The following is a 21,016-nucleotide window of genomic DNA, read 5'->3' on the forward strand; positions in this document are numbered from 1 at the left end:
CAGAAGGTTTTCCAATGCGTGATCTGGCCACATACAGTTGTCCATGTGAGAAGCACGTAGTCTCCAATCTAGTCCACACACTTGCAGCGATTGTCCTTATGCTTTGTTGATGGTCATTGCAAAAGCGAGTCGCACCGGAAACTGTAAACGTTCAGTATTGGAAAGATTATGAGGGCCCTGAGGGGCCGATATTTAACAAATGTTTTTTTTTGTTTTTTTTGCCGGAAACCTTTGCAGGAGTGCACTCAACAACTTTTAACAATTTTTATTTTTTTTGCCAGAAACCTTTGCGGGAGTCAGATGAATGGTGTAGTAATGCATGAAAGGACAAAAAGACAGACATACATTTTTATTTATATATATAGACTAGCTTACCCGTTGCGTGTTGCTGCGATCTCAGAAGAAAGGATATTTAAGGAAACTTGTTATGATAACTTTTAATTTACATTGTGTCATTTTTATTGTGCAGGAAGGTGTTCCTTTCTGCACATAAACAATCCAGAATGGTGAACTGTTAATTCTATGTGGGCTGCATTGTGCAGCAAAAATAGAAGTTGCAAATCATACTTTTTTTAATGATTGTTTATGTGCAGGAAGAGTCACCTTCCTGCACATGAATAATCATTCATGGCTTTTTGCTGTTTCCATGTGTGCTGCACAATGCAGCATCCATAGAAACAGTAAAAACAGGAGAAATAAATGATTCCTCTTCTTTTCACCATGTTAGGTACAGGTATTCCCTGGTCTTAATTTTGGTGCTGCCTCCTACTTACGTCTCTCTTTTAAATATGGGGTAGCATCAAAATCAATGCACGTCCCTTTCATGCTAAGTGTGGCGTGAAAGGGGACCTTATTTAAAAGGAGGCTCTGAGCCACGTTAAGTTGCTCAACGCTTTCTGTAAATGAGGCAAAGAGTTTATCACCACGGGAACGTCATAAAAAGTGATGTTCCTGTAGTAGTAGGGCCTGGTAAATATGCCCCTAAGTCTCATTTACAGCTGGTTGTATTTATCACGCGGTAAAACTACCCTGGGGAAATATCATTACTGAAGACTGTGGTGTTAAACCTGGACAGTTTTACCTTCCCTTTCTCTACTTTGCAGGCCATGATGGACAATAATATGCATGTTCAGTTTTACCATCAGGTGTATTTGCATGATTTTTCCCTTTCATCCATTCTTTTAGAAATGTCACAAGGTAATTCTTGCAAAAATGTGTTCAGAAGGAAAATCAAATATCTGCAATTTGCACTTGACTTGGAATTCAAAATTCGAAATTGGCAGCAAACATCATTTCCACCTGATTTTCAATTTAGCGTGACACTCTCAATTAGGTCAATGGACAGTTTCTGAAGATCTATCCAAACTTCTTGGGATTACTGGAGTACTCTAGCCCTGTCAAGTTAAGTACTTACGTATGTGCAAATTGCACACCTGTTAAACACCAATTCTGTAGGTTTTAGTAATTATGGTACTTACAGGGTGTGGAAATTGCATATGATCCCACGTTTATGACCATATCGGGAGTAACATACTAATATAACTTGATTTACAACATTCTACAATCCACAAATTATTTTTTGTGCAATTTGTCAGAATGATTTTCTCCAGGTTTCATCTAGCAATAATTGTGTAGACAAAATTCCAGGCATGTGTAATTTGAACCTAGACTATGATCCCATTTCTAGAGCCCAAAACAGCATTAGTGTCAGACATGTAATGAGGCTCATTTCCACCTCTTCTTTGTTCTCCCACGAAGATCGCTCCCAGGTGTCTGGCACACGCTCAAGTCTCCAAAGTGATTGGGTAACACATTGTTAGGCTTACCTCCACCCCAAATCTAGTAGGCGAATAATGGGTTTGGTCTACCTGCTCAGTGAAATTATGTAGTTACAACTGTGATGGGTAGACGCCAGCTCATTAAACTGTTCACAAGTTTCTTAATACATCATTTCAGAACACAAGCCACTCCACCTTCTAAGTAAGGGATTACCCATCAATGACTTTAGAATTCATTATGTAACACATGGAAAAACAGTGCATAACTTCAGATCACATTTTCAAAAATTGGGCCATTTCATTGCAGTTATGGAAATTAAAAGTACTGTTATGTGAGTTTTTTTTTATTTGGATATTTGATTCCCCTTACATATTCTTCATCCCAACTTTGGAGCAGGTCTTTGGAAGTGCACCCATTTAAACATCTGTAAGCATAGAGTCACCATGACACAAGGACATAGGAAATTATGGGCCTGATTTAGAGTTTGGTGGACGGGAACTAAATGACAAACATGACAGATATCCCATCTGCCTTTATTACAAGTGCATTAGAGTGTAAAGCACTTGTAATGAGGGGGATAGGATATCTGTCGTGATAGGGTATGAGGCATATCTTGTCTGAGACAGAGTGCCCGTACACTACACTCTAAATCGACCAATAATATTTGGCTATGTTGGCCTATAAAAAGTAAACTCTTTACTAACTTTAGTTACTTTTTTAGATGTTTCAGGTCAAGTGAGATGATGGTATTTGGTTGCAACCCAGGTTGGCGAATAAAGCACCTCTTGGCACTGATGGCACCCTCACTTGCAAGACTTAAGCGCTTTGCAGTTTATGAAAGTGAGTCATCCGATGAAGGATGAAGCAGTAACGCTTGATTAGATCAGCTTATTTGAGCTCCATATAAATTGGTTCGATGTGCGGACTACTGTGTTCTCAAACTAATTTAACAACAAACAAAATAAGAGGTATGATTTCTCCGCTTCCATGTTATATAACTATTTAACAAACCACTCAATTTCAGTTTGAATACAAGACTGAAAGATCAGCTGGAATCCCAACCCAATGAGGGAGGAAAGCTGCCTCGTAGCGGAAGACACTGAGAAATGGTGACTCTGGTAATGTAAAGTTGGTGAGGTACACCGTCTCCCCACCGGCGAGGTATCCAGACCAATAACCAAAAGTCCCGATGGTCATAATTGTGTGGTTGCAATGGGCGAGAAGGGCAAAGTCTTTTCCTGGGGTCGACTCAATGCCATCACCCGAAAAGTAAACATCTCCTTTGGAGGCATCAATGTTCTCTCTGCACCACTGCATCCCATCGCTGGTCACTATGAAGACAGGCTCAAGATACTTCTTCCTAAAGTAGGCCATGGCATTTTGTAGGTAGTCTTTATCTGCTAACACCCCTTTCCAGATTTTGGGCATGACATAAACATAGTCCCCCCTGCGCACATGGATCCCAATGTAGGTCACATTTTTTCGGTCCCCTCTCAGCTGGTCCAGGTGCTGGTTGACCTCTTCCTTGATAAAGTCATGGAAGGTGAATTCTCTGAGGATCTCATCCCTGATAGGGTGGTAGAACGTCCATGAACAGGGATACCCGGTCAGCTTAACATACTTGCCCTTTATAGTCCGGTACTCATTGGACATCCAGTCATGGAGCTCATATTCCTTCCAACATATTGCAGTGGCATTGCTCCTCGGAAGTACAGGTAAGGAGATCTTGAAGATTTGGCTCAGCAATTGGTACATTTCGGGCAAAATGTATGCTGGGTGCCCATTGATCTTGGCCAGCGCATACAAAGCTGCATATTGTCCCATCTGGTTGCCCAAACGTCCCATGGGCCTAATGGTCCATACACTACTGTAGTTATCAAAATGTATTGAATTATTTTTTTCAGACCAGGATATGGTACAGGGGCATGTATTAAAAAAGGAACAGAATGTGCTGATATGTAGGAAGTAAGCATATGTCACCAGACACAGGGACAAATATAGGACAAAGAAGAGAAGGCAAATCTTTAGTCTTCGGTGTTTCAGCATCAATCTTCGAGGATCACAGTGGCATTTCCTGCTCCCAAAATAAACAAACAATGAAAAGGAAACGTTATAACACTGCAAAGAGAAAACATTTTCAGTAAGAATGTGTTTTTGAAGGATATATAAAAAATTATTACTTTTCTGACTACACTAGAGCCTCTAAAAAGCCTTGCATACAGTGGACTCGGCCAGTCATAAGCAGCCCCTGTTAGAAATTCTTCTGCTATTGTTAAAGGCCAATCCATCTCTTATTTTAAGAGGCGGATCCACATCACGACCCCCCCCACCCCCCACCCGCCCTCCCCAGCTCAGAAACCTCCACTGGCTCCCCATCCAGAAAAGATTCCAGTTCAAGATCCTCATGTGCTCCTGCAAAGCTCTATACCATTAAGGACAAGCCCACGTTACCATCGACTGAACTTCCATCTCTCCACAAGACACCTATGCTCCTCCTCACTTACACTCATGTGCACTCCCATGCATCTGTCCCAGCCGCAGCGGGGGTCACTCCTTCTGCTACATCGCCACCAAGACCTTGAATGACCTGCCTCTCCACCTCCGAATAGCACCCTCCCTGGTGGACTTCAGTAAGAAACTCAAGACCATGCTGTTCAGCAGAGACATGGCACCCTCAGCACCTAGATTCCCCTAGGGCTGATAGAGTTGTGCTATATAAATGCGGATTGATTTATTGATTGATCTACAAAGCGGAAAGAAAATGTTACTTACCATTTGTAACAATCTTTTTTTTATTTTTATTTTGTTTTTTATTTTTTTTTCTGAAAAGAAAAGGGATAACACAACCAAAAGGATATACAAAAAAAAGGCAAAATAGTCATCTTCATATTTACCAAGACAGTAAGCAAGTCCACCAGTATAGCAACAACAGTTATCATATAAATGCACCTCTTAGTCCCATCTTGTTGCGTGTTAGCATCACTACCATATGAAAAGAAAAGTATTGAGGTATGAGATAGTAACGCTGAAGCAAAAAGTAATGTTAAAGCAACCTGAAAGGAGAGGAGAAAAAACTTGCACCAATATACAACTGCAGCTCATCAACAGGTAACTTGGTTTCAAACATTGTGCAATCCCAGCGACTGCAGTTCACTTCCATAGTCATCACTACTTGTAGAGGATCCCCATTGCTACATTAGGCGCTTGCCCTGCCCCTCCCAGGCGCCTCCCTCCACCAAGAGGCTCAGTCACCCTTATTCAACAGATATAGCCTCAAAGGTTCCCAAATGTCTCTTGGACGTGACCTAACGGGCAGCTCCTCCGCGTACACCGTGAGGTTATCCCGACAGTATACCAGGTCAGTCAGCCACGCTTTGATTAGAGGCTTGCACCTCTTTCCCCATGTAATCGCCACTCTACGAGTAGCCAGCAGTAACGCCAGATGCACAAAGGTGGCGGTCGCTCCCCTCACATGCGGCGAATTTCTTTGCTGAAAAAATTCAAAAGATCCTCCTGTCCCTCCCTCCTCTACCTCCTGAAGAACCTATCCTCCCTTTGCCAGATGATACAGATATTATTCTGCCTTGCCTCCCTTCCTTTTCCCCCCTCAGTACGGAACTGTTGCCCACGCTTTTCAACTCTGTAAAAAGCGGTTCTCCGCTAGACCCTGCCCCTATGAATATTCTAAAGTTAGCCTTGCCCAACATCAGCACATACATTATCCATCTAGTTAACACCTCACTTGAATTAGGAAGGGTACCCCAAGACTGGAAATTGGCAATGGTCAAGGCCTTGTTAAAGAAGCCTCATCTCGACCCCCAGGACTTTTCCAATTATCGTCCCATCTCCCTGCTCCCCGGCATTAGTAAACTTGCAGAGAAATGGGTAAATAAACAACTAGCATCCTTTCTGGAGACCCATAACCTGCTCCATTCAACCCAAACTGGGTTTCGGAAGGGACAGGGTACGGAGACGGCACTGCTGAGGGTGGTAGAGGATTCCAGGAGGATTCTGGACGCAGGTGGCAGCGCGGCCATTATCCTCCTGGACCTCAGTGCCGCTTTCGACACGGTGAACCACCGTGTCCTCCTGTCTCGTCTCAAAAAACTGGGCGTCAAAGACAGGGCACTCATGTGGCTGGAGTCCTTCCTTGGTGACAGATCCTTCAAGGTCTTTACAGAAAATAGCTGCTCTCCATCAATGCCATTACAGTGTGGGGTGCCACAGGGCTCCTCCCTTAGCCCCACACTGTTTAATGTTTATATGGCGCCCCTGGCAGAAGTAGTTGCCCCCTTTGGGATCCAACTGGTAAGCTATGCTGACGACACCCAGCTAGTTGTTTCTCTTAATCAGTTGGAATCCTCCCCCTCCAGGCTCTGTCATTGCCTGGAGGCAGTAGCAAACTGGATGGACCTGTCCCACCTGAAATTGAATGGAGGTAAAACGGAGCTGATGCTTCTAGGAAAACGAGCCACATTTGACAACTCGATACACTGGCCCTCCTGTATGGGTCCAAGACCCACTCCAAAGACCGAGATAAAGAGTCTCGGCTTCTGGTTGGACGCAGAGTTGTCATTTAAGACCCAGGCAAGGAAAACAGTAGCCACCTGCTTCGGACTGCTGAAAACAATCCGGAAAATCCTTCCTCAGTTACCCGAGGCAGCAAAGAAAACCATTGTCCAGTCCCTTGTCCTATCCAGGTTGGATTATGGAAATGCGCTCTATCTTGGAGCCCCCGTGTCGGTTATTCGGCAACTTCAGGTTGTCCAGAATTCCGCAGCACGGCTACTCACGGGCACGAGCCATCGTACATCAGCCAGGCCCGCACTCCGCACCTTGCATTGGCTCCCCATAAAGGAGCGAATCTATTTCAAGACCCTCTGCACGGTCCATAAAACACTCTATGGGAGTGGCCCCCCCATTCTAGAGGATATGATCAGACCTTACAACCCTACCAGGAATCTTCGCTCGAACCAACAAAACTTGCTGACAGTGCCTAGGATCAGGAGATCCCGCACAGGAGGTCGCCTGTTCTCGCACAACGCGGCTGGGCTGTGGAATGCTCTTCCTCCACCTCTTCGCCAAGAGCCTAACCTCCTTGTCTTTCGGAAAAAGTTAAAAACTCTTCTGTTTCCAAAAAACTAGTTAAAATGGTTCTCTATTTTTAATTCATCTCCGCTTGGTTAGTCTTAAGCGCTGGGATGCTCCCGAGTGGCCATGCGCTATAGAAGAGCCTTTTTAATAATAATAATAATAATAATGCGGCGCACAACACAAAAGACACTCCAGCGGGGCGCATGGGATGTCCACCGCAACCATTTCGCGCAAGCAATCAACCACAGCTATCCAGAAGTCTGCCACCTTCCTACAGCTCAAGGCCAAGTGCATGAAATCCGCGTCATCCTGTCCACACCTGTCCCATCTAGCTGACACACGCAACCCATAGCGGTACAATCATGCTGGCGTGTAGTATACCTAATGAATGTACTTAAAGTGAATAATCTTGAGATTCCCATTCATACAAAGCTTTCCAGTTAATCCACAAATATGCTTCAATTATCCTCAGATATCGCTGTAGGCAAGCAGTCATTCCATCTAACCCAGCTCTTGTCCTCCGCATCCACCACTTCATCTTTAATGAGTTTATACAAATTGGATAGCAGTCTCTTATTATTAGAGACCGTGATAACCGATTGCAGTGACAGTAGCTCTGATGGCTCCGCTGGAAAAGTGGGGTCGCATGCCTCAATCTATGTACCGCAAAACGGAAAAGGAGCGACTGATTGGTGATATGTTGCATATCCTCCTGCGCAATGAAAGCACCATTCGGATAGACATCGCACATGTGCGTGATGCCCGCCTCCCTCAGGACTCTCATCGACGGAGCCTCCTGAGTGACAGACAGATGCGCATGGTGTTCGAGGGGCGTCGCCGACGCATACAGCGGCAATTTCCGGGCCAACCGCCCAATCCTCTACGAGACTAAGATTGTGGCGTCTACCAAGTTAATTTCCGCCTTCGGAGTACCACGCGAGTTGTGAGTGACCACACTGTGCAGTGGGATCGGAGAAGTGTCTCCCTCCTCCACCGCAACATGCGGCGAGAATGCATGTAATATGTAATATAGGTACTGTGCCTGCGCACTAAGATAGTATACATAGAAGTCCGGCGCCGCAAAACCCCCTCGCTCATAGCTCTTCGTTAGGGTCGTCCACTGCACTCACGCGGCTCTGCCCCCCCAGACCAGATGCAGCAGCTGGCCGCGGAGAGTCGCGAAGAATGCCATATTCAACACGATTGGCACATTCACAAATAAATAGAGGAACCTAGGCAACACCACCATTTTTATTAGAGCAATGCGATCAGCGAGTGACAGCGGCAGCAGAATCCAGGCATCAACCATTTCCTCCAACCGAGAGCATGCCGTGCCATAGTTCTCTCTAATTACAACCGCGGGGTCTCGATGTATCCACACACCCAAATATTTGATTGGGTCCTTAGACCACAGCAGGGGGAAGTCCAGCTCAGGGCACGCAGCACCCGCCATAAGCGGTATTATATAGGACTTTTCCCAAATATTCTGTAGCCCTGAGAGAAGGCCAAATCTGACATATTCACACAGCAGCTGCGACAAATACTTGCTTGGTTCCCGCAAAAAAAGGACCATGTCGTCTGCAAATAGAGATATCGCAACCGGGCGACAATTAAAATTCAGCGCAACCTCCCTGTGACGTTGCCGGATGACACAGGCTAGCGGCTCCAAGACGATCGCAAACAGGAGAGGCGAGAGGGGGCAACCCTGACGCGTGCCACGCTCTATGCTCAGCCAAGACCTTCGCCAGTATCTTGGCGTCAATATTTATTAGCGATATCGGGCGGTACGACTCACACCGATCCGCCGGCTTGTCCTTTTTGAGCAGTGTAATGATTAGAGCCTCACGCAGCATATTTCTTATAAAATTCCGCTGTGAGGCCATCCGGCCCTGGTGCCTTACCATTAGGCAATGACGCTATAGCCAGCTTTATATCCTGTTCATCAATAGGAAGGGTGAAGTATTTGCGCTGCACATCAGAGAGCCAGGCGCACGCAATGCCCTCCAAAAAGTTATCAAACTCCACCCGTCGCGGGGAGCCTTTCGCGCTGTACAAGTTTGCATAATAGCTGCGGAACTGCTCGGCAATGGCCTCCGGCACGTAGTGTTCAGCCCCAGTGTCGTCTACAATCCTGTCTACGCGCTGCTGGTCGTGTTGTTCTTTAATTTTAGACACTAATGTGCGGCCCGGCCTACCCGCCTCACCATAGTGCCTGGCCAAAAGCCTGCGGGATAAATATTTGATCTCTGACTCCGCAAATGTATCATAGTCCCGAAGCAGTTCTTGTATTCGGGCTAATTTAGGCATCTCAGGCCGACACGCGTAGTCACGTTCCCGGTCCCGTAACTCACGCTCGACCCTCTGCAATTGTTGACGTATATCACGCAAAATGCCCGCTGCCGTGCCTATGCACACACCCCTGATGGTGACCTGAAAGGCCTCCAAAAGCGTAGATATCTGGTCCACAGTGCCCTTATTCAGTGCAAAATACTGCACTATTGCATCATATACGGTCTTCTCATACACTGGATCAAGAAGCGCCTCCGAGCGCAATCTCCACGTGAACGGTTTATGCACCCCATTCGGATAGCGTAGTGTTAACCTCACCGGGTTATGATCCGATAGCGTGCAAGCCAGCAGCGCCACTTCGTCAACCCACTCCATCAGTTCCCTATCAACTAGCCAGTAATCAAGCCTCGACCAGCTTCCATGCATAGGTGTGGCATGTGTACCCTCTTTTCTATGCGAGTTACGCACTCTCCAGACATCATACAACCCAAACTCTTCTATCACTCTTCTAACTCTCTCAGCAACTCTCGGGGTGCGGTGTGTCAATGGATTCGATTTGTTCAACTGCACATTCAAATAAGTGTTTAAATCCCCACCCAGATCACGGGCGCAGGCGGCCTCTCACGCAATATGCTGCACGCACGTTCTATACATACTGGGTCATCTGCTATTGATCCATACAAATTTACAAGTGTGATCAACGAGCCACGTAGCTTCCCACACACCATTGCACACCTCCCCTCTAAGTCCACATATCTACGCAGCTCCTGGAAATCAACCCCTCTCTTGACCAGTATCATCACACCTCTTGCGTATGACGAGCATGAAGAAGCCAACCTAAAGCCCGCCCATCTTCTCATCACACCACCCGCATCCGCCGCGGTCAGATGCGTCTCCTGCAATAAAGCAATCTGAATCCCATGCCTATTCAGATATGCGAGCACTTGTCTTACTTTCTTAGGGAAATTAAGGCCACGCACGTTCCATGTTACCATTATACATTTATCCGCCATTGAAGCACACCCTGTCTGAATTCGCCTGTTTCCAATCCCAATTCCCCAAGGGGGGCCGTGCCAGCAGCTGAGTAGTAATAGAACCAGTGGAAAGTCACCACACCATGCCTGCACAAATGACCAGTCTCAAGAATAAAAGAATACCAAAGAAACAGAAACAACCCAACCTCATCCACCCCCTCCAACCTCCCACTCCAACCTCCCTATCAGGTCGAGAACATACCCCCCCGTCTCCCTCCACAGCACTACCAAATGAGTGATACCCACTCGGGGACGAGGAACAGCAGTGCATACACGCACCGAAGTGCGGCCGCCGCAACCAGTATCACTAACCCCCCGTCAGGACCTACAGCAAAACATAGCACACATAGCAATAAACTGCCATCGTCTGACCAGCACCCATAGGAGACGCCATTGTCAGCTCGGCGTGTGTACATCCCCCACTCCAACATTGTAAGCTAATCCAGCAAAATACAGCAAGTAAATAAGATGATGTCCCAGGCAAGGTACAAACTCCCACTTCAGCACAAGGGACAAGCAAGACTCAATGCGAATCCATCTCTAGTCAGCGTCATCCAGCCTAGAGGCTGCCGGTTCTTCCTCCACCTGCTGCCGTCTGGAGCTGTGCTTACAAATATGCTTTGTGAACTTCAGTGCGGACTTCGCGTCCGTGAAAAAGTGCGGTTGTTCATCATGTGAGATTTTTCATTCTGCCGGATATAGCATGGCATAGGGGACGGCGGCCTCACGCAGCAGCCTCTTCACTGGCACAAACTCCCTGCGCGCAGCCTGCACTGTCTGCGTGTAGTCCGGAAAAAACGACAAAGTATCTCCCTTATATACCACTGGCTCCTTTGCCCTAGCCTCCCTCAGGACAGCGTCCCTGTCGGCATAGTTGAGTAAGCGCACGATTATTGGCTGCGGAGGCGCTCCCGGCTTGGGCCTGGGCCCCTGAGACCTATGCGCCCTTTCAACAATCATGACATTAGACAGTACCGGACCAAAAAGCTCACGTAGCATCCCGTCAATGAAGGGCTTCATTTCGGAGATAGGGGTGGTCTCCGAAAGGCCAATAATTCTGATGTTGTTGTGCCTAGAGCGCGCCCCCAAGTCCTCATTTTTTGCGCTTATCACTTCAAGGATTTTCTCCATTTGGAGCAACTGTGTGCGCGCCTCTGCCTGCGCGTCATGTTCATCAGAGACCCTATTCTCCAGGACATCAAGACGGCGCTCATGCTTATCTACCTTTTTCTTCACTATGTCCAGCCCTGTTGCCAGAGAATCTATTTTACTGTCAATGGACTTCACGCCAGCTCTATGTTCAAGCAGTATTGTCCTGCTGTCATCTTCAGCGTCATCTTGTCCTCCCCGCGCTCCACGCTGGTCTCCCTGTTCTCCAGACCCTTCCGTTGTGCGTGTCTGCCTTTTGTTTTCGAACGTCAGCTTCACCTGCCTGTGCTCTGCCTTGCCCATTGTGGACCCTTGCTGAGGCGCAATCTCCGTAGTTAACCCTCGCGGTGGAGACAAGTGCGCAGCTATCAGCAGGGATGGGGGCCTGTAGCTCCGGGCGCCCCACTGTTCCTGCACCCTCGTGGCACGACCAACTATGCACCGGTGAAGAACAGCAGCAGACCGGTCTGGCCGGATATGCGCCCGTCAGATTACCACATGGGCCCTCCACACAGCACGCCAGCAGGATCGCCGCCAGTCACCTCCAGGCAGATGCTGCAATCCCAGGGGGAAGCTTCTCCTCCACAGCCAGGAGAGTCACAGACTAGGGCCCAAGAAGTCACAGCAATGCGAGTCGGCGCTGCTGCATCTGGAGTCACATTACCCCTAACAGCGTACACCACCAGCACACTATCAGCTCACTCCCAGAGATCCACCACAATGGCCTCCGCCTGCACTCTTATGAAGACACAGCGGCCTGTGTGCAGCTCGACTCCAGCCACAGTGCTAGCCCCCAGTGCCTCAGAGCTCCCCTGCCTCTTTCTCAGTCACCCACCGCCGCGTATGACATATGGGCCAACCAAGACGAACAGCAGAATCAAGCCCCACCGACACATAGAGCTGCCCAGGGCCCAGCCGGGTGATCAGAGCGCCACAGGGACCTCGCCCTCACGAGCCCCACCGCACAGCACCGGCCAGGCGCCGCCACCCTCGGCGTGCGACACACCCCGCTGGGTCTGCACCGCAGTGCCCGCTGAGCCCGACCCCCCTAGCTCCCCACACACCTCTGGTCACCTTGCGTGCCAGGTCCACGTCTTCAGCCACACTCCGGGGGTTCCAGGCAGGCCACACTCGACTCCCAGCTCCACCAGTACAGGCCCAGCACTCCAGCCGCCCAAACAGGCTCCGCGTCCGTTCCTCTGCTGTCTCCGGGGCCCTCCTCACATCCTGTCAGTCCCGGGCCGTCGCGCACTCCAGAACTGCAAGGGCTGAGTCCGCATCGCCAGTCCGCCTTCGCCTGCCACTCTACGAGCCTCAAGAAGTCAGCACCAGTGGCCCTCTTCAGGCCGCCCACGTGAACGCCGCCATTTTCTCAGCGCCACAGCCGCCGTCGTCTCGTCGAATCAATGGGGAAAGCGCCAGTTCCACAGTGCCAGCGTCAGCTGGAAACCTGCCCAGCGACCTCCGGGGTGCCACACGATGTTTCACGATCAGCCCCGACAGGGTAAGGATGGTATTTGCCCGGTATTGAGGTTGCGGCGCGCAGAGCTCCCTTACAAGGCAGCCATTCCGCTCCGCGTCGTAGCCGCGCCCCCTACCATTTGTAACAATCTTCTGGTGGACCCTCTAACTCCCTGTCTCCTCATCTCCTGAATATCCCCATGCATCAGATTATCCCCAGGAACATTTTGCAGTACTTCTCCTGTGCCAGTAGGTGGTATCGACTCCATCTCGAAATGGGTTGCTACACAGATGTAACATCACTTGACACATATCATGCCACACTGGCATATTGAAGTCAGAGTCTCATCCATTTTTTCTTAGCCCCTGGAAGCAGATATGATGTTAGCTTAATTTTACTGTGAATAAGCAGTGCAGTTATTTCTAATATGGCACCTTTCTATCCTGCTCATTAAGACCATCCTGCAGAACACTGAGGAATCTACAGGTAGGGTACCCACCAGAAAGACTAAGTACATTATTCTTCTGATGAATGCTTCTACTTGCAGATTCCTCATTATTTGGGTACATACCACAATAGTACTTCCTCCCAAGTGGTGAGTCTGAAGGAACGTTCAGACCCTGAAATTCCACAGTACAGAACGAGCAAAATGGCCATCCCATCTTGCATCTGAATCCAAGTAATAATGCTTGGAGAATGTGTGAAAGGAAGAGTTTGATGATTTTTCTGTGGTGGAATGAGCAAAAGTGCCTCCTGGTAGTTCTTACTTAGCAAGGGCATAAACAATCTTAATGTAGAAGATGATCTTTCTTCTGGGCCACCTAACTGCCTTATGATGGACCAGCAGATGTCCATTAGGCTTGCTTGCATATCACCTGGGAATCCTGTGGATCTCAGCCAGGAATGTCTCCCTCAGGCAACCGAAGATCCCATGCCATTGGTCACCGAATCCAAAGTGTCCAGGCCTGCAATAGGTATCTGTCTGGAAGCATCCTGGTTGTCCTTCCTCACCTCAAGGTACCTTGTCTTTCAAGTTGTCATTTCTCAAAAGGCAAAGTATGGCATTCAAGGAACACAGGTACAGACTCCACGCTGAAAACACATTCTTTCTACGGCCTCTAGGTTTTTGGACTGTCTGTTTGGTGACGCCAAGGGAAATGCTTGTGAGTTTTGTTTGGAGCAGGAGATGCTTGCACTATCAAACTTCAGGCAAAGGGTGGATGGACAAAAAAATCAGGATCCTGTGGATCCATGCTGTATCAATGAGTGATCGATCTGTTTAGTACAGGGAAAGATGTGAGTTTCTCCCAAGCCACCAAGATTGTCTCCATTAGGTCATTGGTGAAGGAGAACAAAGGCTCAGACACTGCCAAAGCGGGCTATAATATCTCAGTGAGACCATTAGATTTTGCCTCCACCTTGGAATGCGGTATCCCCAGATCTCCTTAGGACTGCAGTAAAAGAGGCTACCTCCAGACAGAATCAAGCCCCACCGACACATAGAGCTGCCCAGGGCCCAGCCGGGTGCCTAGGTGTGCCTGAACGGGCCATCACTGGCAGGGTGGGAGGGAGGAGCTGGGCACAGCTCCACTTGCACTTGAATGGATGTCGGCATGGTGGCCATCTTGTCTTGGTCCAACACCCATCCCGTGCCAGAAAGCAAAGAACTTGGGCATCTGGTTCGATACTGACCTTACTTTCGGTCCCCAGATCAATCAGGTGGTCGGATCATGTTTTGGGACCCTCAAAAGCCTTAGGAAGACTTTGAAGTTTTTACCTATGAAAGCCCGACAAACCTTGGTGCATGCACTTGTCACATCAAAGATGGATTACGGCAATCTTCTCTATTTAGGGACCTTGGAGAAGAATCTTAGTCGCCTACAGGTCCTACAGAATGCCGCTGCCCGACTAGTGCTTAGACTACCCAGAAGAGCAGCATCTGCTGCTGCCCTCCGATCATTGCATTGGCTCCCGGTTAGAAGTAGGGTAGAATTCAAAGCACTATGCACGTGCCATCGGATCATCAATGGGAAGTCCCCTCTCCCTTTGCAAGGACTACTGACCTCTTATGAGCCGTCCCGTTCTTTGAGATCCTCCGGCTCAGGACTCCTGGTTGTTCCCAAGGTGTCTAGAGCCCGGATGGGTGGAAGATCTTTTAGGTACCTTGCAGCCTCTAGATGGAACAAACTTCCCATGGCACTGCGACTCGAACCATCTGAACTAATCTTTAGAGCCAAGCTTAAAACTGCACTATTCGCTCAGTAAGGTAGGCCGCTTCTGTAGATCCCAGTAAATATCTCTCCTTAGCGCGGGGACACGCCGCTGTGCGTCACCAAGCGCTTTACAAAACTCCCTAAATAAATAAATAAATAAATAAATACACTGTCTTCTGCATCAATTCAGGGGGCTGCACTCCCACTGAAGTTAGTCTCAAGGCATGGCTGACAATACAGGATGCCTGGTGACTTCAAAGGGAAACCCTAGGAGCTTCTCCCCGATTTCAAAGGCACATCTGGGTAGAAATACTTGACCATAGACACCAGCACTTCAGTACACTTCTGGACCTGTGGGTTCTCTGCCAGGAAGAAGGACTGCTCTGCTCCTGCAAGAACTGCCACTCTACTGGACTGCTACTCTAAAGGACCTGCTACCCTGCTGTTCTGACCTGCTGCTCTCTTGCCTGGGGAGGAAGAACTGCACCTATAATTTCATCTTGAACCCAGGACCGCAGAGTGACTCACAGAGCTAGTATGCTGGCCTCCTGATCGGTGCCTCAGGGACATAAAAGGCTCCCAAACAAGCTTCTGCACTCAGCTGCAGCAAGTTCCTGACCTCCAAGCGGAGCTTCTAAGGTCCTGGACCATTGGTGTAGCTCACAGGCACTTAAAATCAAGATTTTGGGTTCTTTGCAAACAGGCTTGTTCACACTGGAACCACACTGCTGGCACCAAAAATCAGCACGAGCCGTCACCAGACGGTCTCTTCACACACCAAACACTGATTGCCCGAGGAGGTACCGCCAATGCGAAGATGTAGCCTTCCTGTCTGTGACGCCTGGACTGCTCTGTGTGCCACTCCTACCATTGTCGCAACACTCTCCTTTCTTCCGCAACCCCATTGCTGCGAACAGGACTCCTGGCACAAAGCTTGAGAAGATAAACCTTAAGAGGGACTAATCTGGGGCTGTTTCCGAACCATATCCCATTGCGATTAGCCTGAACTTTTGACTTTGACCCGGTCCACAATTAATGACTCTAGTTTTGGTGATTGGTTTTTTGTCATTTTGGTCTTGTTGTATTTATTAAAGGACGCTCTATCCTGGTCTGGGGTCTTTTTATGTGGTGTTTTCACTGATTAAAGTGTTGCACAAATACTTCACACATTGCCACTGAGTTACGCCTGGCTGCTCTGTGCCACGCTACCAGGAGGTTGAGCACAAGTTAATTGTGGGTCTGCTGGTGTCTTTCCTTCCAAAGGATTGTGCTTGCTGCTCGACCAGAGCTCACATCCCAGTCAGCCAGTAATCCCGTTTTTTATAGGTGAGAAATCTGCAGGGTAGGAGTCCATTAGAATGACCGTACACACATTAAATTATTGCAAGAATAGACGACTCTGTGACGGAAGTAACTCATCAATAATAGATAATTAATGTTAATGGGCACAGTCTTTTTCTAATTTACACGCACTTTCTACGTTCGGAGTTGCATAGAGACTGTGCCAATAAAATGTATGATTATGGATCACTCATTATTAACCCTATAAAACTAGTCTATGGCTTCTCCCAAATTGAGACCCATAACAACAGGTGTATTTTAATTAAGTCCTTCAAGTAGGAAGCACCCAGTTCAGAGTGACACATATAGGTAGGGAAAAAATGTGATATCGTCGCCATCCTTCGTAAAAAACAGTTTTCACCCTTGTGTAATCATCAGAATAACTCTAATAGACTGCTTGTTTATCAAAAGGAGACTAGCTAGAGAGCAGGGGTTAATCTGACATTATTATTATTGTTTTCATAGCGACTCAGTATAGTTTTGCCAATTGGCAGTGGCACCTGTTGGGTGTCTTTGGAAAGCCCTCACCCACCAACCTAGTTGGTGGCATGCTTCATCATCGGGCCCACCCAGTGACACCTAGCGTGTCCCGGGTGTGCTTCGACGCCTGATTACAGCGGAGCAGGTATGTCACTGTGTGTGCGGTGTAGGGTGTTCAGGTATGTGAAGTTAAAACGGCTTGGCGGATGGTCCCTGGGGTGAGGATACTTTATTAAAAGGGCCTCCGTCAGCGGTTAAAAATAAGGCTGTGGGACGTTAGAGGCGGGTTACGACCTCCTACATCCTTAGAGTGTCAACATGTTTCAGCCAGTGCCTTATTACTAATCTGGCTTTCATCAGGACTGTAAGATATGTGTGGGTTAAAATAGGGGTTGTGTAGTGTAGTCTATGTGTCTACACGCCCTAAAGTGTATCTAACTGTGAGAGGGGGGATTCCCTTCTCAAGATCACGCTTTCAAGGCTTGTTTTTGCTCCAAGGTTATTGAAGTGGCAAGGTGTGGCCAGGATTTCTGGCCAGCAGCAGCGTGGGACCTGTTGTGACTCCTTCGCAGAACCGGTTCTGCGAAGGAGGCACAACAGGTCCCACTTGCCAGGCCCAAATATTCCTTTTATTACGTATAAGGCACCCCTTAGGTAGGCTCAAGATAGCCCCATTGGCAGGGTGCAGTCTATGTGAAAGGTAGGACATGCACTGTGTTTTACACGTCCTGATAGTGAAATACTGCTAATTTCATTTTTAGGTCTCGGCCTGATCCAACGCATGCGCTGCTCTCGGGAGAGCATTTAGTAGCTCTCAGAAATGCTACTTTGCCGGCGATCAGCTTGGTAGAACGCGCGCGCGCATGCGAGTTATAGCAAGCTGATCGCCGGCAAAATAGCATTTCTGAGAGCTACACACCAGGGGCGTCACCACTCGCGTTTTTTTTCGCCTGTTTTTTTTGTTCTTTTCGACCCGGCCGTGCGGCCAATGCTTGAATTTTTTTGTTTAGCAGACTATAGACGCTCACCCTCTGTGTCTTATCGATCAAGTCCCGATCACTCCCTGCTTTGACGAGGTCCAGGCTGAGCTCTTGGGCTTCTTCGAGCACCGCCAGATTAGTGATCACTTCCGCCTCTCTGATTGCAGAGTGCTTCAGTCTTTTATGTAAAGCGCGACACACGCTTTCAAGTTAAAAAAAACTCGAGACTTGTTATATTTATAAACATGACCGAGCAGGCGCTCCCCGCGGCGCACCTCACAATGTGGGAATACTTCAGCCACACTTTTGTGTTGAAGTATGGTGGCCGGGCTTTATTTTAGGGACTCAACTACCACCATTTTTTTAAATAACACTTCTCAGCACGCAGCTCATTTCACGAGAGCCATGCTTTCTCTTTTCCCAGTGACAAAATCAGCCTGCCTATTGGAGCTCCTCCCACCCAAGCTGCCCGTTTAAGGAGACTACGCCTTTGTAATCTGCTGGTCTGAGCCTCACCCGGGATCACCTCTACAGCCGCTGCCGGCCTCAGACCTGCCCACCTCCCCTTCTCCCCTGCAGCAGCTGATCCACTGTCGCCCACACCACTCTGCAGCATGGTGGACAAAGAGAGCCACCTGAGGATAGTAGGTGCCCTTCATGCTTGTTTTTCTTGCTGTGTAAATGGCACAAACTTATCGGAGCGCTTTACATAAGCTGTGCATTTCAGACAGACGCATTCATTTATAGGCTCGAGGAGAGTGAGCAATTTGCTTAGCTTTCCATTGAGCACTGGTTGCCATACAGAAGGACGCATTCATTTTTAGGCACGGGGAGAGTGCGCAATTTGCCTAGTGTTCGGTGAGCACTGGTTGCAGTACAGACGGCGGATTCATTTTTAGGCAAGGGGAGAGTGAATGGCATAAATTCCCCTAACCTTACTTAACCAATTATTCCTCGCCTACCTTATTAAAAGGAGAAACTTTACCGCAGAGGTGGAGCGCAGCTGTCCTTTGCAGACGGAAGTCACAGCGCTTGCTGCTGTGTGCACTGAGGCTCACAGACCATTCATGCCATTATTAATATTAATTAAGCATGGAGCCCGCTCCTCAATGGGTGAAGTAGCGCTCTGCGCCTCAGACTGATAGTATGTTCACTGCAGTACAGAGTCACACCCGCTTGCAGCCAGGCACGGCCGGTAGTAGGTGTAACTGCAGGGCGGTGACGTAGGGAGGGGGAGGGGCAGGGTGGGAGGTTGTAATGTATGGATTACGGACTATAACAGGTAAGTAAACTTATAAATAAATAAAACGAATTTCGTTGTGTGCACTGCATCACCAAATTCGATGCAGTGCACACATCGAAATTCGTTTTATTTATTTATAAATTTACTTACCTGTTATAGTCCGTAATCCATACATGACAACCCCCCCGGCCCTCCCCCTCCCTACGTCAACGCCCTGCAGTTACACATACTACCGGCGTGCCTGCTTGCAGCTTATAACAAAACATAGCGCTGCATGCAGCCTCTCTGTGCACGTGGCCTGGGAGTGCATAAAAACGTCACTGGCTCAACAGGAGTGGTGGTATGCTGTGCATTTTACCTCTAGTTTTGTCTTCCTTCTGCATTGCGTTGTAAAGGCGAGTTGTTAATCAGTGCTACAGCACAAATGACTTTGCTGTGCCAACAACAGACCTTGGAAAAGAAACCTGTTGTATCTTGGGAAAGGCAGAACATTCATTGTTGTCTTAGTGAAGCATGCTCTCAACTTCGTGCAAGCAATGACAACACATGCGTTTATGGAATTTTTTTCTTAGTTGAACCTTTTTTGCTAACTTAAATACTCCTTCTCGCCTTCTGTTCTTCTTGCTTGCCCTTCTCTCTCCATCACCCTCCCATATTCAGATGTTGCGTAACAAACTTCCTTCTTCCATTTCACGTGTTACTATTTTGTTGCTCCTCATCCTCCTCCCACCCCTTCATTGATCTGATGCCTAAGGCCTGCTGTTTCGGTCGACAATGAACTCTACCCTCTCCATGGTAATTAACAATGTAAACAAGACATAGTAATCCCTTCACTTTTTATAGTTAAAGAGTGTCCAACTGCCCACAAGGGCAAACATCAATTTCATAATTATAACATGTTTATTTTCATAGCCAAAGCTTTCATTTCTGAATAACATTCCATGCAATTGGATGTTTTTAAAATTGTGTTGTTTTTGCTAAAGGCTTCCATATGCCTTTCCTCCTGTGTGCTGTTAGAAAGACGAGTTGTAGAACAGAGCTTTAGCAGAAATTACTTTAAAGGTGCATTGCTAAACACTTATAAGGCTCCAAAGGCGAGACCTATTTACTATTCCAATGCTTGTTTCCTTTTTGCCACTGTTTACTGTTTTTCTGCCTCTAATTGTTGCTTCTTTTGCCACTTTCGCCTCTAGAGCCCTGTGCCCTCCCCACCTGCCCCCACAAGCTCCCCTCCCTCGTGCTTCCCACCGCTGCCTCCCTGCGGCCCGCCCCCCTGGTACCCCATTAGCCGCCCCTCTCCCACCTCCCAGCTGCTCCTCCCTTCCATAGCCCCTCATATGGAGACTGCGCGGTGGTGAAGGGAGCGACCTTTGACCCTGTCTCCAGGTAGGTCACCCCCTCAGCCACCACACGGTCCCCCTGTGCCGCTGTCCTGCTGCCCGCTGTGTCCGCGCCTGGTTGCCTGTGATTGTTGCCGTCCTTTTTTCTTCTGCCTCGGACTGTTTCTCCTTTTTGCCACTGTTTACTGTTTTTCCTTTTTTGCCACTGTTTACTGTTTTTCTGCCTCTAATTGTTGCTTCTTTTGCCACTGTCGCCTCTAGTGCCCTGTGCCCTCCCCCCTGCCCCCACCCACTCCCCTCCCTCGCGCTTCCCGCCGCTGCCTCCCTGCGGCCCCGCCCCCTGGTGCCCCATTCGCCCCCCCGCTCCCGCCTCCAAGCTGCTCCTCTCTCCCAAAGCCCCTCATATGGAAGCGGCGCTGCGGCCGCGCAGTGGGCGCACCAAAGGCAAGCCCGTCTGTGCCCGTTTGCGCCTGGACCGCGCACAGCGCCAGAACCCCTGGCCCCCGCCGAAACCAAGAAACCCGACTGAGATACGACACCACCACCTTCCACGCACTCAACACCGACCGACCAGCCGCCTGCTACCAAGCCACTCTGAAGCGCACCCACGGA

The 21,016-nt window shown here is 48.5% G+C and overlaps 1 protein-coding gene across 1 annotated transcript in view; it reads right to left on the reverse strand.

Moving 5' to 3' along the window:
- Positions 1 to 2,397: 2,397 nt before the first annotated feature.
- The window catches only part of LOC147701697 (galactoside alpha-(1,2)-fucosyltransferase 2-like), a 28,509-nt gene continuing 9,890 nt past the window's right edge, over positions 2,398 to 21,016 (reverse strand). Inside the window, exon 2 of the mRNA XM_086930330.1 lies at positions 2,398 to 3,853. Within this exon, the coding sequence (XP_086786456.1) occupies positions 2,800 to 3,853 (1,054 nt within the window). The 3' untranslated portion in view covers positions 2,398 to 2,799. The remainder of the gene's footprint in view (positions 3,854 to 21,016) is intronic.

The sequence above is a fragment of the Lissotriton vulgaris genome, chromosome 7 (genome assembly GCF_964263255.1).
Source record: "Lissotriton vulgaris chromosome 7, aLisVul1.2, whole genome shotgun sequence".
NCBI classification, from domain to species: Eukaryota; Metazoa; Chordata; class Amphibia; order Caudata; family Salamandridae; genus Lissotriton; species Lissotriton vulgaris.